General features: G+C 40.0%; 1 protein-coding gene across 9 annotated transcripts in view; it reads left to right on the plus strand.

Annotated features, from left to right (window-relative positions):
• The window catches only part of TRPM6 (transient receptor potential cation channel subfamily M member 6), a 97,619-nt gene that overhangs the window by 32,632 nt on the left and 46,869 nt on the right, over positions 1–18,118 (plus strand). For all 9 annotated transcript variants that reach the window (XR_010370752.1, XM_064439392.1, XM_064439390.1 and 6 more), the window contains 10 exons: positions 1,024–1,198; positions 2,534–2,657; positions 4,947–5,019; positions 5,142–5,242; positions 8,642–8,776; positions 9,311–9,364; positions 12,910–13,050; positions 14,787–14,921; positions 16,001–16,281; positions 17,329–17,557. Coding sequence is in view for 8 of the 9 variants with exons in the window: in XM_064439392.1 (XP_064295462.1) it covers positions 1,024–1,198; positions 2,534–2,657; positions 4,947–5,019; positions 5,142–5,242; positions 8,642–8,776; positions 9,311–9,364; positions 12,910–13,050; positions 14,787–14,921; positions 16,001–16,281; positions 17,329–17,557 (1,448 nt within the window). In the remaining variant the exon portion in view is untranslated. The remainder of the gene's footprint in view (positions 1–1,023; positions 1,199–2,533; positions 2,658–4,946; positions 5,020–5,141; positions 5,243–8,641; positions 8,777–9,310; positions 9,365–12,909; positions 13,051–14,786; positions 14,922–16,000; positions 16,282–17,328; positions 17,558–18,118) is intronic.

An 18,118-nucleotide genomic window follows, 5' to 3' on the forward strand; every position in this document is an offset into this window, starting at 1 on the left:
GGCAGGCAGGTGTTCAGCCATCTCCAGGAAAGCAGGGCTCCACCATGCATAATGGTCACTTGGGAACACAAACACCATCACTATGAAAGCCCCCCCACTTCCTTCTTCCCCCAGCTTTATATACTGAGCATGACATCATATGGTATGTAATATCCCTTTGGCCAGTTTGGGTCAGTTGTCCTGGCTGTGCCCCCTTCCCTCCTGGCTGCTTGTCCACCTGGCAGAGCATGGGAAGCTGGAAAAGTCCTTGATTAGTGTAAGCACTACTTAGCAACAAATAATGAGCTCTATCTCAACGGAAACCAGGACAAGTATTTCTTTTTATGCATTAGATTGTATAAATTATTTGTGGAAGTTCACTCTTACCCAGTGATTTAATATTAAGGTATGTTAAGAAATAAGCAGAGTTATGATATTGAATCCTTGTTTCCGTTACCTGCTCACATTATAGTATTTACAAAATTAGAAACTTACCCAATATTTAATGTGTTCATATTTAGAGCTTCTTACTCAGCCTCTTATAACTTTTCTTGCTATGAGTTTTTGCAAGTCAGGCTTTCTGTTGGTTTTCCATTTCTATTGGATGTTACTCAAAATTTATTTTGGATTGTTAAAAAACCCACCCTGCTGCTTTAAAACTTGAGAAAGTCCATAAAGAAGTGCCTGATTGCTTTTCTGTGTGTGTAGGTAAACAAATGGATATTAATGACATTTCAAACGCCATCAACATCCTTGTGTGTGAAAGCTATCATAAAGGGCAGAGGGATATTCTGAAGGATGTTTCTTCCTTCCAGTGCTAGGGTCACTTAGAATTTTATCAGAAGGTTTTCCTGGTTTTTATGATCTGGTTGCAGTAGTTCTGTGAAAGTCTTAAAAAGTGTAAGTCAAATTAGAGGTGGTGAAAGCATGATTTCCTCTCCATTGAACAATCTATGAGACTCCTTCATGAGTATTTACCAAATGTTCTGATTTTTTTGTGTGACTGAGACCTGTTTGTAACTGATTAGTTGTGTTTTGAAACAGGAATGGGCCAAGGTGTACCTGTAGTTTGTCTGGTGGTGGAAGGAGGTCCCAATGTGATCCTAATGGTGTGGGAGTACGTGAGGGCCAGCCCAGCTGTCCCTGTGGTGGTCTATGAGGGCACTGGCAGAGCTGCAGATATCCTGGCTTTTACCCACAAACACACGGGTGATAGAGGGTGAGTAGTGACATAATGCTCTTCCTGCTTTGTCTGTCATACTGGGAGGGACCTGAAAATGCCTGTCTCAAAACCGCTGAGATAATTTCTAATACTTCTAATAATGACCCTGCCATGGTCTTTTGCTGGCTTTTACTTCTGTGAAGTGAGAGCAGAATTTCTTCCTTCCCTGCCTCAAACTAGTGCTGAAACACTTACTTTGCCAAATTTACTAAGGCTTTTTTGAAGAGGAAAAAGAAACTGCATCTAGCTATTTTGAGTTATTGTAATTTTTCTCACCTTTGGCGAGGGACACTGCTGTGTAACTCCAGAGTGCCTGCTTGGGTTTCTACTCAATCCTTTTCCTGCCATCAGTATTCTGTAAGTGGGCTTGGATTTGGGTTGCACAAAGCTTTTGAAACTAGGGCTGGGGTTGGTTGCAATAGGAGCCTCAGGCTGGGGTAGGAGGAGGACTAAGGTTCCTTGACTTTGGCTTTGGTTTACCCAATGGTAACCCAGATTTGTCATCCTCATCTAGCTGTAACTCTTTATGTCACCTATCCAGTGCAGTCTCAGCTGCAGAATCTATTAAACCTACCTGGATGAAAATTTTATGTCCAAAATGGAAATACTTTTTTTTTCCTGTATAACCAATTAATGTTTTTGTGAATTTTTTCAAAGTCAAAACAGCTTTTTAAATAAAAAATAAAATTTTAGAAAGGTGGCTTTAGTTCTTTCCAATTAAAAAAATTAACAATTTAATAAACTTTATATTCTAACTGGTTTATTTATTATCTTTTCTAATTATTTTTTGGGGGGAGTGGTATATTTCCCTAGTGTATTAAGAACTTTTTCCTTCACTTGCTTTTCTTCCTCATTTTTGATCTTTAAAAAAAATCCTGCCATTTCAAAAGAAAAGGAAAATAAGATAAAAAGGTTAACAGAAAGATAACTGATGGGAAAAAAGATGGGAGAGGTATGAAGCCTAATGAACAAATAATGAGGAATTTAATTTTAACCCTATATGATTATTGAAATAGAGAAAAAGTTTTCTAAACTTTTGGTGATTTTTAGCTCTATATTCATGGATAATCTTTTGAAAATTGTTAACTTTTTCATTTGTCCTATTTCCAGTGGTATACATGTATGGTCAGAAATAATGCCTGTGTGAATAATAATTTATGTTATGGGATACCTTTGGTTTGTTTTGTTGAAAGAAGGCAGGAATAAGTCAATAGAGAGGTAGAAATAATAGCATATGTCTCTGCTTAGCACAAGTTTCCTCTTATGCTGAAGTGTCGTTTGGGCTGGTAAGAAATAGCTAAAAATATTTTTGCTTGTATATCTGTTTTCCAGGGAGCTGCACCCTCAAGTGAAGGAGGAGGTCTTAGTGATGATTCAAAACACATTTAGCTTGGGACAGAAACAGTCCAGTCACCTGTTTCACATTCTGATGGAATGCATGGAGCACAGAGAGTCTGTGAGTGGGCTTCATGCTCAGAGTTTAGGATGTCTTCATTTGCTGTTATCTTTTTTGCTGTTTCTGTGGTGGGTTGGCATGGGCACAGAAGTTGCGGAAGTAATGGCGATACCTCTAATATAAGGATAACACAAAGGTGTCTGTGCTAGTTTATATATTTGGTTCTGACTGAACAGAACCTGTTCAGTCAAAATCTCCAGTCCCAGTGGTTGCTTATGAAATGACAACCTTTCTGATTTTAGTAAAAGGCCAGACATCTTTGTTTTCACAGGAAAGATCAAGTAATTCTTACTTTTTTCCTTCTCTACTAGTGTCTTATTTTTCATTTATAAATGTTTCCCTTCATTCATCTACTCATAAAATTGTGTTAGAGGTTGTTTCTGAGTACTGAAATGTACTTTTGAAATGTGCTGGCATGTTTAGCAGCTCAGGTGCTCATTCGCAAGTAGAACCATAGAATCATGAAATAGCTTGGGTTGGAAGCAACCTCAAAAATCATCCAGTTCCAACCCCCCTGCCATGGGCCAGGTTGCTCAAAACCCCATCCAACCTTGCCTTGAACACTTCCAGGGATGGGGCATCCACAGCCTCTCTGGACAGTCTGTTCCAGTGTCTCACGACCGTCACTGTAAAGAATTTTTTCCTAATTTCTAATCTAAGTCTACCTTGTTTCAGTTTAAAACCATTACCCCTTGTCCTATCACTACACTACTTGATAAAAAGTCCCTCCTCAACTTTTCTGTAGGCTCCCTTTAAGTACCGGAAGGCTGCTATAAGGTCTCCCCAGAGTCTTTTCTCTAGGCTAAACAACCCAAGCTCTCTCAGCCTGTCCTGATACAGGCAGTGCTCCAGCCACCTGATCATCTTGGTGGCCCTTCTCTGGACCAGCTCAAGAAGCCCCATGTCTTTTTTTATGCTGGGGGCCCAAAAACTGAACACAGCACTCCAGGTGGGGTCTCACAAGAGCAGCTCAGAGGGGCAGGGTCACCTCCATTGACCTGCTGGCCATGCTTCTTTTGGTGCAGCATGGGATGCAACTGGCTTCTGGGATGCAACCGCACATTGCCAACTTATGTCCAGTTTTTCATCCACCAGTACCCCCGAGTCCTTCTCCACAGGGTTGCTCTCAATTAATTGTCTGCCCAGCCCGTGTTTGTGCTTGGGATTGCCCCAACCCATGTGCAGGACCTTATAATTAACCTTGTTGATCTTCATGTGGCTCACATGGGCCGACCTCTGTAGCCCATCAAGGTCCTTGTGGATGGCATCCCTTCCCTCTAGAGTACCAACCACACTGCACAGCTTGGTGTCATCTGCAAACTTGCTGAGAGTGCACTCAATCCCACTGTCCATGTCCCTGACACAGATGTTAAATAATCCTGGTCCCAGTATGGACCCCTGAAGGACAGCACTCGTCACTGGTCTCCACCCAGTCATTGAGCCATTGACCGCAACTCTCCACTGAGCTGTCCACCCATCAAACCCATGTCTCTCTATCTTAGAGACAAGGATGTTGTGCATGACACTATCAAATGGTTTGCACAAGTCCAGGTAGATGATGTCAGTTGCTCTTCCCTTATTCACCAATGCTGTAACCCTGTTAGAGAAGGCCACCAAATTTGTCAGGCATGACTTGCCCTTAGTGAAGCCATGTTGTCTGTCACCAGTGACCTCTCTGTTTAACATGTGCCTTAGTATAGTTTCCAGGAGGATCTGCTCCATCATCTTGCTGGGCACAGAGGTGAGACTGACAACCCTGTAGGCCTCTGGGTCTTCCTTTTTAGCCTTTTTAAAAATGGGGGTTATGTTTCCCCTTTTCCAGTCACTGGGATCATCACCAGTCTGCCACAACTTTTGAAATATGATGGAGTACCTACTATTTGTTATGGGAATAATGACTATTGTAGGAATGATCACTAGGATGGAAACTACCCAGTATGTATTTATTACTTTCTGTTTCACTTTATCTGAGTGTCTGTTTTCTAGTTGAAAACTGAGTAGATATCAATCATGTTGCATTTTTACATTTCTCAGCTTTAAAGACTAATCAAAAGGAAATCAAAACATGTTATTATGCAGTAGATTGATGCTGGTTTGCCTGGGATGCCATTGCATTAAAAAGCAAAATGCTACATTTTCTGTCTCAAACAAAGGAAAATCATGTCTGGGCCTTTGCCATTATTTGTGTTGAAATAGGCATGATTTAATCTACCACAGCCCTTACCAAGAAGAAATAACTACAGAATTCTCTGCCTCACCTCAAATAGTATACTTCTGCAATTCTAACAGATAACCATTTTTGATGCGGAGTCAGAAGATCAGCAGGACATTGATTTGGCAATCCTGACTGCACTCTTGAAAGGTACCTCTCTAAGAATATGACCTGTTTTCATCTGACGTACAGTCCCATTGGCTTACCTTTCCAAAGTAAAGGAGTAACATCAATGTGTGAAAACTGCTAGGTCCTTTGCTTTTGTTTCCTAGGTACAAATATGTCTGCATCAGATCAGCTAGATTTGGCTTTGGCCTGGAACCGGCTAGATATTGCCAAGAAACACATATTGGTTTATGGACAACACTGGAAGGTACTATTATCTTTTAATTTTCACAGTGGCTTTACACTTCATTATGAAGCCTAATTTTCCATGATTTGCATTTTTCAGGCTTTGGTTAAGGAATAATTTGATGCTTGGGGTCAGTCATCTGGAGTAATCATCTTTGATTTTGGAGAGGCATTATTCTTAAAATTGCAAAGTATTCAACAAATGCAGAGTGCATCAGATGAAAAATAAAAAACATTTCTTTCCCTAGAGAAGAGTTGATATCTCAAATTGCTGTAGTTTTCTCTGCTAGCATTTCCAAACAGTTTCAGTGGTCCTTCTGGACATGTATTCCTCAAAGCCATATAGATGTGGTGCTTAGGGACAAGGTTTAGTGGTGGACTTGTCTGTGTTAGGTTAATGTTGGACGCGATGATCTTAAAGGTCGTTTCCAACCTAAATGATTCTATGATTATATGTGTGTAGAAAAAAAACAATAACATTTTCCTAGTTCCCGCTGCTTTGACACAGAAGATTTTAGAGAACTATTGTATAGTCTCTGCCACTTTACTCCTGGCTTTCCCAAGGTGTTCAGTTTTCTGTTCAGTTTTTCGATATTTCTGACAGTCTTCTCTGCTGTTCTGTGTACTTTTTCCAGGTCTTAAAGTCATCCTTTGGGATAAGCAGATCAGCACTGTACCCAGTATTCAAGTTCTTAATGAGATATTTATTGAAATAATATTATTTTATGCATTACTCTGTATTCATCTAAGTATAAATCCTAATCGTCTGTATGCCTTTTTTACTTGTTTCCAACTTATATCCAAACTACATTCATGCTTTTAGAAGATATGTCCATTAACAATTTTCCTGAGTTGATTTCAAGACCAATGTGCAGGTAGGGTTGTTTCCCAAATGCACATTATCTCACATTTACCAATACTGAATTTCACCTGCTTTTTTGGCTGGTTAGCCCATATTATGAGATTTTTCTGCACCTCTTCCCAAGCAGTTTTATTATGATGAGCATTTTGTATCATCAGCAGGTATTGTCAAGTCAGTATTCAGTAAGTGTGTTTTTCTTGGTCTCCCACCACTATCTTTTTCCCTACCATTTGATCAGTTATTAAACTATTGGAGGACCTTTTGCCTTGTGACAGATTAATTTGTTTAGAAGTCCTTCAAAAAAAGCCATCATCAAAAGCTTTTGTGGGGATGCAAAAGCTTTTGATAGTAGACAGTACAAAAGTACTGTATCAGTTGGACAGCCTCATCCTCATTGTCCCTGCCAAAATTCTGGCAGAGTTCTGATTTCATTCTACAAAATAACTGCCTTGCTTCCTCTTACTCTACTGTATTTACCCATGTTGCTATTATTGCTATTCCTTATTGTAGTTTCATTATATCTGTCCTTGGAAAGTTTTAACTGTATTGACATGGCATACTTTGACAACTTGTACATTCCTTTGTCTTTTTTAACAATTGGCATATTTTCTACCATCTTCCATTCTGCTGTTACAGGGGCTGGTTTCAGCTGTACTTCCACTCCCTGGGAACTCCTAAGAGCTGGTGGTGGTCCTGACAATTTGCTGCCACTTTACAGATTACTTCTATAATCTTTTCTACTGACAATTCAATTTGACACAGTTCCTCAGATTTGTCTACTGTAAAGTAAAGCTTTAATGTAGGACCTTTTCTAACATGTTCTGTAGTGAGCAGTGAGGCAATGAATTAATTTACCATTTCTGCAATAGCCTTATCTCCTTGTGTGTTTCTTTTATAACTTGATCATCCTCTGTCCTTACAGATTCACTGGCAGTCCCACTAGTCATTGTCATCTGCTTCTGATATGTTTGAGAAAGATCTATGTACTTGTTCATATCTATTTCAGTGCAATTGTTCAGCACCATTTTGAATGAAAAGTCACTGTCAAATAATGAGTACGTTCTCCCATTCAAGAAAGATGCAAAGAGCTCGTAATAAACAAGCCTTACATCTCTTGCTGCTTCTCCAAGCAAAAATTAGAATGACATGTATTCCTGAAATTTTTTGTTTTGACTAAACAGCAAAAAATTCTTAAAGAACAGTATTTTATTCATGCATTGTAAAGAAGGAAGAAAAAAATAACAAAACAAAAAAACCCCAACATGCACAACTGCAGTTTTAAAGTTTGGTTTTGACTTTGTTACTTTATTAATTAAAGAGCAGCAGCCCTCTGACTCTCAGGGTCTGACAGACCTGCAATTGTCAGTGTCTACAGTTTGTGCATGGTTATTGTGGTTGTGTGTTCAAATTTTGAATCAGGTATTTAGGTAGCAATTTTTAGGTGATTGTCCATGCAGTCTTAGTATTTTTCTGTTTTTTTAAGTGTTTTAAGGAAACATGCACAATTATGCACAGATTGTGGCCATTTCTTTTTGAACTCTGGTCCTACACGTTCAGAAGGTAAAGATTGTAACCAGCTGTAACTATGTTTCTGCTTAAATGTCAACTCAGTGTCAGATGGGCTTTATGACAAAGAATGTCGTTCTAGTAGTTACTAGACTGCTGTCTAAACCTCTTTAGACACGCTGCCAGCGGAAGGAATGACTGCTGGAGGAAATTTAATACAAGAATGGTAATTTTGAGATAATTCTGGAAGAAACACCAGTAATTCAGGAACACTGCACAAGTTTTCTTTTCACGTGTGACAAATCTGTAACATTTATTGGGCATCTTTTAATATCACTTCCACCAAATGTAAATACATCCATGGAAAGGACTAACTTTATGTGCTAGTTAGCACTAGCATCTGCCCCATTAGTGTGCCAATGTCCTCATTCTGCTCGCCCTGCTGCTTTTTCTGTGCACATGTATTCTGCAGAAAGTCTTTCTATGGATTTATATGAACCTTATATGTCCAACTTCTTCACTATTTTGCATGTAGAAATCCTGCTGAGCTCTGTGCAAGTGCTGTGAGTGGAGTGCTTTCACTATTTGGACGCTGTTGTAGGTAGAGCTCTGCTTTGTGGTGTTTGAAAAAGAAAAGAAGTCTGCTTTAAAGAACTTCAAGTTCTATAGAGAGATCTTGAAATACAGTACCTTAAAATGTTTTTTGTCATATGTCTTAAAAGAAAGGCTTCCCTCCACCCCTTGCATTATCATACATTAGCTTCTGAAGTGAACTAAAGAGTAAGGAAGGTATTATCAGAGTCTGGTTATAAGTTAGATTTGTAGAAGTCTGTACAGACATTGGGTTTATGGAGACTCAGTTTTACCCCATCTGTTGGATTTTTTACAGAGATGCTTTCACCAGCATATTTTTCATTTGTACTGTGTGCTTTAAATATAAGTAAAGACAATCATTGTGATAAAGAGATCCCTAGCTGTTCAGGAATGTTTTATTTATTTCCATAAGAAGATGATAATTTTCTAAGCTTTTCCTTCATCTCTGTCCTTCTGGAGGTTGGTGCCTTGGAACAGGCAATGCTGGATGCTTTAGTGATGGACCGTGTGGATTTTGTGAAACTGTTAATAGAGCATGGAGTGAACATGCACCGTTTTCTTACCATATCTCGTTTGGAAGAACTCTACAATATAGTGAGTATTTGAAATCCCAGTGTACAACTTTAGATAAGAATGCCTAGAAAAAATACTCTTTTGCTTTAGAGAATGGATAATTAGGCCACATTTTTATGAAGCATTTTGAAAAATAAATTTAAATTAACAGGTTTTGATAATTTTTTATTGTAATGTTGGATTTTTGGATTGGTGTCTCAGCTTTTTGTTTTCAATTCATTGACATGAACCAGACTGAGTACTCACCTGAAGCTCATGAAAAATATGTTCTGATTTTAATCTGGTATGTGATATGTGCGTGCCTTGCTGAAAATTATAGGTTGTTTAGCCAAAGGGATACGAACTTCTTTCTACAATATGTCAAGATTTAAGATAGTAGAGGTGGTGTAGATTGGTGTTGAAAGTTTTTGAAGAGGTTTGTGGGAGAGTTTGAGTGGGGAGAATCTGAATCACAGTAGCTTATCCCAAAGATCTTTTAGCTGCTTTCTTTTACCATATTGATTTTCTAATGTAGAGTGGCACGTTTGTTCACTGTCTTTTCTTTTCACACCACAGAAACAAGGACCATCAAATCTACTTCTGCATCACTTAGTTCGAGATGTGAAACAGGTAATAGACATAGGAAAGGCTGGCGAGCAAAAATGGTAGCTTAGAACTTCAGTGTCCACTGGCACACTGCTATTAGGTAATACAGGGGAATTCTAGGAATAGGGGTGATGGGTTTGTTACTACACTCCTATATCTGCTAGTTTTATTGTCATCCCACTGATCCCCCTAAGCAATTAACTAACATACTGCTACTGAATGCTCCCAAGGGTCCTGTACCTTAATTTCAAAGTCAAGCTGTTTGTGTAGATCAGGCTTTCTATCTCAGGTTTCTAGAGTGACATTATGAAGTGATTGTACAAAAGACTCTGTGAATTAGTGCAGTAATTATGGTCATTGCTTTAAGGTTTTCTTTTTTTCCCCAAAGCTAAAAAATTATTTTGGTGTTGAGCAGTAACATATTTTGACAAGACATATTATTTTGAAGTGCTGCATTGCCTGGGAGAACAGAAGGTGGCAGTGGATGACTACTGCATGGAGCACTGGCTCTGTTAGTTTAGTGGCAGCCTTCTTATTTAGCTACACAGTTATTTCATGTTTCTGTTATCTGTTGTACCTCACAGCACTGCTTAGCCAGGAAGGGATAAGCTGTTCTTTCTGCATCTAGTCTCCACTGCAGGAGATGGCTAGATCCAAAACTAGATTAATTGGCTAATTCTTTCCAGGGTATGAATGCTAAGATAAAATCAAATGGTGAGTCTGACTGTTTGCACACTTCTGTGGTCTCAAGTAGTGGGATTTCTGGTATGATTTTCTTATTGTGGATGACTTTCATGTCAATCCCATTCTGTATATAGGTGTAGGGAATTCTGGTCTCGATAGCAAGCTATTTTCTGTGCTTTTACATACTGATGGACATATTTGCAGTCTAATTTATGTGACAGATCTGGAAGATCTCAGTGTTGAAAATACATTGAACTTTTCCAGGCTAAGAAATCTATGTTTCTCACAGATACTGAAATTATTTACTCCTTGATATGACCCATCTCTTGAAACCTATGACATATTTACGTCTCAGAACACTCTGGAAAATCTCAGGGTGTGATCTAAAGGGAAGCTTTTGGCACTTGAAATGGATTCTGGAATTTATGTAGAAAATGGGTGCACAGTTTCAAAAGTTTCTATGCCATTGGGTAAGCTAAACTTCCTTGGGACCTGTAAACAGGTCCAAATGCTGAAAATGCTTTTTCACCTGAGCTTCTGTGAGTATGCATAAGTGCTCTGTAAGTCGGTTGTGCAGTTGAAGTCTTATTAAATATGATAACACAGTAGCTAGGACAGTCACCAGAGTGATATGACCATGGATTTCAGAATATGGATGGAATGAGGGAAAGGCTGTGGATGTTACCTACCTGGACTTTAGCAAAGCCTTTGACACTGTCTCCCACAGCATCCTCCTAGAGAAGCTGGCAGGTTATGTCTTGGACAGGTGTGCTCTTTGCTGGGTAAAAAACTGGCTGGATGGCCGAGCTCAGAAAGTTGTGGTAAATGGAGCCAAATCTAGTGGACAGCCAGTCATGAGCAGGATTTCGCAGGGCTCAGTGTTGTGGCCAGTCTTGTTTAATATCATTATCAATGATCTGGATGAGGGGATCGAGTGCACCCTTAGTAAGTTTGCAGGTGAAACCAAGCTGGGTGGGAGTGTCGATCTGCTTGAGGGTGGAAGGCTCTACAGAGGGACCTGGACAGGCTGCATTGATGGGCCAAGGCCAATTGTATGAGGTTTAACAAGGCCAAGTGCCTGGTCCTGCACTTTGGTCACAACAGCCCCATGCAATGCTACAGGCTTGGGGAAGAGTGGTTGGAAAGCTGCCTGGTGGAGAAGGACCTGGGGTTACCGGTTAACAGCTGGCTAAATATGAGCCAGCAGTGTGCCCAGGTGGCCAAGAAGGCCAACAGCATCCTGGCTTGTATCAGGAATAGTGTGGCCAGCAGGAGTAGGGAAGTGATTGTGCCCCTGTACTCAGCACTGGTGAGGCTGCACCTCAAACGCTGTGTTCAGTTTTGGGCCGCTCAGTACAAGAAAGACATTGAGGTGCTGGAGCATGTCATGAGAAGGGTAACGAAGCTGGTGAAGGGTCTAGAGAGCAAGTCCTATGAGGAGAGGTTGAGGGAACTGGGGTTGTTTAGCGTGGAGAAGAGGAGGCTGAGGGGAGACCTTATCACTCTCTACAACCAGCTGAAAGGAGGTTGTAGCAAAGGTGGGTTTTGGTCTCTTCTCCCAGGTCACCAGTGATAGAACAAGAGGAAACGGTGTCAAGCTGCATCGGGCGAGGTTTAGATTGGATATTAGGAAAACTGTCTTTACTGAAAGAGTAGTCAGGCATTGGAACAGGCTGCCCAGAAAGATGGTCACTGTCCCTGAAGGAGTTCAAAAAGTGTGTAGGCATGGCACCTGGGACATGGTTTAAGAGGCCTGGTGGTGCTGGGTTGTTGGTTGGGCTTGATGATCCTAGAGGTCTTTTCCAACCTTAATGATTCTGTGATAGTATGATTCTATATTTTCTCCATTAGTGTGACCAGCTTTGCTGCTGCTGCATTTGAATGGAGATACATTGGAGTCAGCACTGATAGGATAAAATGCACTTTCTAGTGCAGAGAAATATCTAGAAATATAGGTAGTCAGAAATACTTGTGTAACTCAATGACAGAGCTGGCAATCTCTATCCTGTGAGATGTGTTTTTGCACCAGACTGCTCAGCATCTTCATGCTTTCTGTTTCCCAGTGCTGGGTGGCCTTAGCTGGCTACACTTAGTCTTGCCACTAAAGTCCATTGAAAAAAACCTCAGTCTAATGAAGAAAATTACTTTTCACACCCTGAAAAGCATATATCACTAGGAATATGTAACACCTCTGATTCCATCTATGTACAGGCCCATTTTTCACTTCCAAGAGTTGTGGTTTAAGATTTTACCAATAATCTTTAAAATCTGCATGGAAGATAACCTGTTCTTCTGAGAATTTGTCAGAAACCTTGTGTCTTGGAGGACAGTGCTTTGAACAGCAGTGGTGAAACGCTCAGAAGGTACAGCTAATGCATGTGCAGCAGCTGTCCTATCTGTCATGAGTCTTTAGCCTCTACAAGATATTACCAGTCCCCAGGAATTACTCTACAACACTAAATACTTGCTTCATCCACTTAATTTTTAATTAATGAACTAGTTCAATGAACAAATCATACCATGCTAGTTTTGTCTTGTTATGAGGATTTTTTATCAGTCTCTCTGGCTGTTGGTGATTAACCTGAAAAACCATTACCCTCAGTATTGAATGCAGCTGGTCTTGTGAACATTGCAATATACTTCCCTATGCAATGTGGGTGCAGTGGACTGTTAGATGTCACACTTTTCAGGCTGAAAATGTGGATGTGCCTGTGTTCTCCCTCCTAGGGGAGTTTCATATGCCTAATTAGTGTGTACACTTTCTGGACAGAGGCAGGAACTGTCAGTTGCACCTTCTTCCAGACTCATCTCATAGTAGTAGGGCTCTGACATGGTTGAATGTTGTATATAATAGAATCATGGGCTTGTGACATTTGGTGTTTCAGAATACCCTTTCCTTGGATTACAAGATATCACTGATTGATATTGGGCTGGTGATAGAGTACCTCCTTGGTGGAGCTTATCGGAGCAGCTACACAAGGAAGAATTTCCGAATTCTCTACAATGATCTCTACAGAAAACACAAGGTAACTTCTGTGAAATGGCTACCACTGATCACAAAGAAGAGCCAAAATGTGACACCTGAAAATAGCTCAGGTTGTCATTGTGTTTTGTCTGAAAAGCATCAGTTAAATGTATGGCATGCTTGTCTATGTTATTAATCTCTTTGCCAACTGTAGAGACGTTGCAAATAAAATAGGAAAATCCCTCCCCAAACTAGTCCCTGCATCACAAGACCACAGATGATTGTTAAATTAATTGTTAGTTCAGTAGATTTACCTTTGTGTCTGGTAGCTGTGTTTTGTTCTTTGTCTGTCATCCATCAACAAAGATCGACAAGGCTGTACCGATCACCATTTTCCCTTTTGCAAAGCAGTTGCATGTTTGTGCTTTTGCAACTTGAACCACATCACAGAAATACTGAATTCAACACACATTGAACTAGACTTAGAGCACGTCAGCATGGCATAGTGAAAAGCAACACGGAGATCCCTGACCAAGTTTTGAGCAAATGTCTTACCTTTTAGAAGCAGCTCAGTGCTAGTGGTGCATCTTCCTGCCCAGGGTAATGAGCTGTGTTTGCCTGGCAGAGCTTTTTCTGTGATATGCTGGTCACCACAGGGGAAGTCTCATGCTGTATGTGCCAGACTGCACCCATAGTGCAGTGCTTTGTGCAGGCAGAGGTCTGTGCTTGGACATGTGTGCTCTTCTGCACCTTCTAGATGCTTAAGGTGTTTCACCGCACAGCACAGCATTGTGCCATGTCTGCATATCAGTAGCATCACCTCTACAAAAACACAAACTGCCTCAGAACAACAGTGAGTGAACATACTAGCACTTTCATTTTCGCCATTGACTTTCCAAAACCAGTAACTTGAAAATAGCCTAAACTTCTCAATAAATTAGCTGAATGTAATTCCCAACATCACAGAAAGAGCAGATTTACTGCAGAAGAATTCTCCCTGGTTTTTGGAGTAGAGCTGGACTTTGACTAAAGTACTTCTATGTGTTAAAAAAATGAAGAAAACCCTCTCATTCCCATGTACTACTTTCATGACTAATAGAAGAACCTCAGGGTGATCAGGAAAAATTAGAAGTAATGAAAAGTGTTACTTGGAGTGAATCGAAACACAGGGACAGAGCTGCCTGTGTGTCACTGGCTTAATACAATGCTTAAAAAGAGATATTTGAGCAGCTGTAATACTCTTCACTGAATCTTCATGAAACAGCACCCTTAACAGGGATGGGTGAAACCACATGATCATATAACAAGGAACTCCATGGAAGAGTGTTAGTGATTCAGCTGGTAACATTCTTCCCTCTCAGTCAATGCTGAACAAAATGCCCAGGCATGTTAGACATGCCATCCTTTGTAGGAAACGGTCAGCAAAAAGTTCAGAGAACTTCTGTCTTTTGAAGGGATTACGGCACTTTTTATAAGGGTAGACATTCAGAAGAGCTTCCAGGTTGGGTAGTTCCAAGCCGGTGCAAGCCCTGTTGTTATTGTAATTGGTGGATGCTATTGGGGAAATCAGCATTTTGAATTCAGACATTCAGAAAAATATATACTTTTAAATTAGATGTGCAACAGGGTACTTTTTCCTTGATGGTATAAGTTCCAGTGGTAGTTATAGTGATTGCTGACTCACTAGTCTTTGAATAACTTCTACAGGCACCATTGCAATCAGAGATAAGTACAGTTAAACTACATCTCTAATTTGCATTTCTCTCCTTGTGTTTTGTGATATGTCTTTGGATCTAGAGAGTGCTCTCCAGCTTTTCTCAAAGCCTGTCTCATTCCCTTCATCAGAGTAATCAGACAGGTAGCAGCATGGGATCTGCTGAAAATACTTTGCATTCGCAGTTCTTCAGAACAGCACAGCCTTACAAATGCAAGGTAATATAATTGCCTATTCTAGAATTTGATTAGGACATAGTAGGCTGCTATCATTTTATTGAGAGATTTTAGATGTATGTTGGTCAGGCTGTTAGTTTCATAATTCTACTTAATTAAATTAAAATCATAATTCTACTTAAATTCCAGTGGAAGCAATGTTCTACTGCTCATGGTTCATGAAGTACAGGTCTTGCAATTTTAACGTTGAAATCAAGCTCAGACTCCCCCTGTGATACTTTTTAACTTCCATACATTTGTTGCTAAGGGCTTTTGTTCACTGAAACATAGTATCACCAAATTTCTAAACATCAGGCATGGGTGAAAACTCTTCTTATTTGGAAGCAACAGTAGGAGTCCTCTGACTTTCCTGATGTTTTCTCATTATTGATTATTTTCATGATTAAAGTAGCTACAGTAAGCCTGCTAAGAAAAGCTACAGTTCTGATATCTGGAAAATGATGACAGAGTATTTTCTTTCAAAGAAAGAATTACAAAAGGGCAAAGATCACCACATATGTATACCTGACAGATAAAACATAAAGTAGAATGATTTTAAATGGCTTTATTGGAATTAGTCTGAGCCCAAATTAACTTATTATAGCACTGAGACAATATCACTTATACCAGTAAGAATTTTTCTTTGCCTTTAATGGAGAAATATCCATGTGTGAATGTATGGCAAGTTTACATTACAAGTGTGGCAGACAGTAAAAATCTTCATTAAGTATCACAGGTCTATGGTGTATGTTTCAGCCTGCTTGTTGCTTTTTCTCCTCTCATGACAGAAGTACAAGAAAAGAGTGACAGTAGGATCTTGATATCATGGGGTTTGGAGACTGCCCAACTTTATGGAGGGGAGGCTATAAATGGCATGGGTACAGAGCAAGGAGTGTTTTTCTCCACTAATTTTACCAGATTCCTAGCATTGGTAATTTGAACGTGATCCTAGCTGTGGTTCATGACTTAACGATTGAATAGTTTGCCACTTGCAATTCAGATTTTCATGCAGTTTTATTTACATGAAACTGAACCTCAACCATTCATTGAGATTCTCTCTTTTTTGAAAAACAAATTTCTAGGAAAGAACCACTGCTTTTCATAAGTGTAAGAAGAAATCAAAAGAGGATATAAACTTTGCAGAGAACTATGAGTCATCTGGCTTTATCTACCCCTATAATGACCTCCTGGTTTGGGCAGTATTAATGAAAAGGCAAAAGATGGCAATGTTCTTCTGGCAGCATGGAGAGGAAGCCATGGTCAAAGCAGTTGTGGCTTGTAAACTCTACAGGGCAATGGCACATGAAGCTAAACAGAGCAACATGGTGGATGACACTTCAGAAGAACTCAAGAAGTACTCAAAGTATGAGTTGTCCATTCACTTTAGTTAATAAACTTCTGCAGTGCTTAGAATGGTTAGATGTTTTCCTAATCCACTATGAGTTTGTAAGGTTAGTGGTGCCATGGACTGCAGAGTGTAAAAGAAATAGTTTCAGCCGACCACTATTCATATTATATAATGGAGCTATGTATTGGTGTGCAGTGCAGTGAAGAGTTAAGGGAAAACTATTAGCATGTTACCTAGTTGCATAATTGAAAATTAAAATATAGGTGAGTGATGTCTGCTAAATGGTCAAGTGGAAGATTGAAATTTCCCTTACAATTTCTCCTCCAGTTCAACTTGTTAAAAAGCCATATGGAATGTATGTGTTGGGCTTTTCAAATCTATAGCATATGGTAATGAGCAAACTAAAATCAGTGCTTAAATCCTGCTCTGTGTAAGACCTAAAGAAAAATGTATGCTGAAATAGCTGAGTGAATAAAAAATGAAGTAGACCAAGAATTTTCTTCAAGTTTGTGGTTTCATGTTAGTGTTTTCTGGTAGTTTTTCTTGTTAATGACATATTGTATGCTTTGTAGACTTCATACCTCAGATTCAGAGTACAATAAGACGTTCTGTCTTGTTTTGCGTGCAGCTCCATAGCTTAATTTAAAGGAAGGTGTATCTTCCTTGAGGAGTCTTCCCTACAGAGACATTTAAGAGCCAGTGTAAAAGAGGCTTTTGCCTGCAGTGCTTGCCCACAGTGGTGATGAGTATGTTCTTGAAGGAAATACACAGAACTTCATAGGGTCCATTTTAATGACTGAGTGAGATTAAGAACAAAACAAACAAAAAACAGAAATCAGGATGACCCTAAACCTTGTGATTAGGGCTAAATAGATTTACTCCCCAAATTATTTTTCACTGGATATATTGATAAAGCAATGGGAAAAGTGGGAGAAGGCATACTTAATGAGATTGTTAGATGAACTTTAGTTAATGGAGCTTTCAAACCAACCTCTTTGCAGTAGTGATTCTGAGTTTTGACTGAGCCCTGTTATATTAACTATTAATTCCTTTCTGCTCTAGGGAATTTGGGCAGCTTGCTTTAGATGTTTTAGAGAAAGCATTCAAACAAAATGAGCAGATGGCTATGAAGTTGCTGACCTATGAACTGAAAAACTGGAGCAACTCAACTTGCTTAAAACTAGCAGTGTCCGTGGGGCTGCGGCCTTTCGTATCCCATACTTGCACACAGATGCTGCTGACCGATATGTGGATGGGACGCCTGAAGATGCGGAAGAACTCCTGGTTTAAGGTAACATCACTGTAGCTTTTTCTGAGCATTTAGATGCTGTTTAGATGCTTTATACATGTCTTTGTGGTTATGGACATGTCTAATGCAGCTTCAGACAGATGTGCTTACGCATGGATTGGAATGTGCACAGAGAAAAGAAAAGTGAGAGGGAAGACAGTACTTGCTTCTGTTTTACTTCTTCGCAAGACCAGCCATGGAAGGACATTAGAAGAATGAATTTTGTGAGGGTTTTTTTGCTGTTCCCATTCTCTCAGTACCCCTCAGTCTCTGCCCACCTGCTCTCGCTGCCCTCCACTGCTGGTTTTCCAGCTGAGCTGCTGATGGGAGGAATGCCCTCCAGACACAGGGAGCAGTATCTGAAGTATCCTCGGATACCATAACACTCTTCAAAGCCACAGAATCACAGAATGGTAGGGATTGGAAGGGACCTCTGGAGATCATCTTGTCCAGCTCCCCTGCTTCAGCAGGTACACCTAGAGCAAGGGGCGCAGGAACGCGTCCAGGTGGGTTTTGAATGTCTCCAGGGAAGGAGACTCCATGACCTCCCTGGGCAGCCTGTGC

This window comes from Phalacrocorax carbo, chromosome Z (assembly GCF_963921805.1).
Source record: "Phalacrocorax carbo chromosome Z, bPhaCar2.1, whole genome shotgun sequence".
Classification (NCBI taxonomy): Eukaryota; Metazoa; Chordata; class Aves; order Suliformes; family Phalacrocoracidae; genus Phalacrocorax; species Phalacrocorax carbo.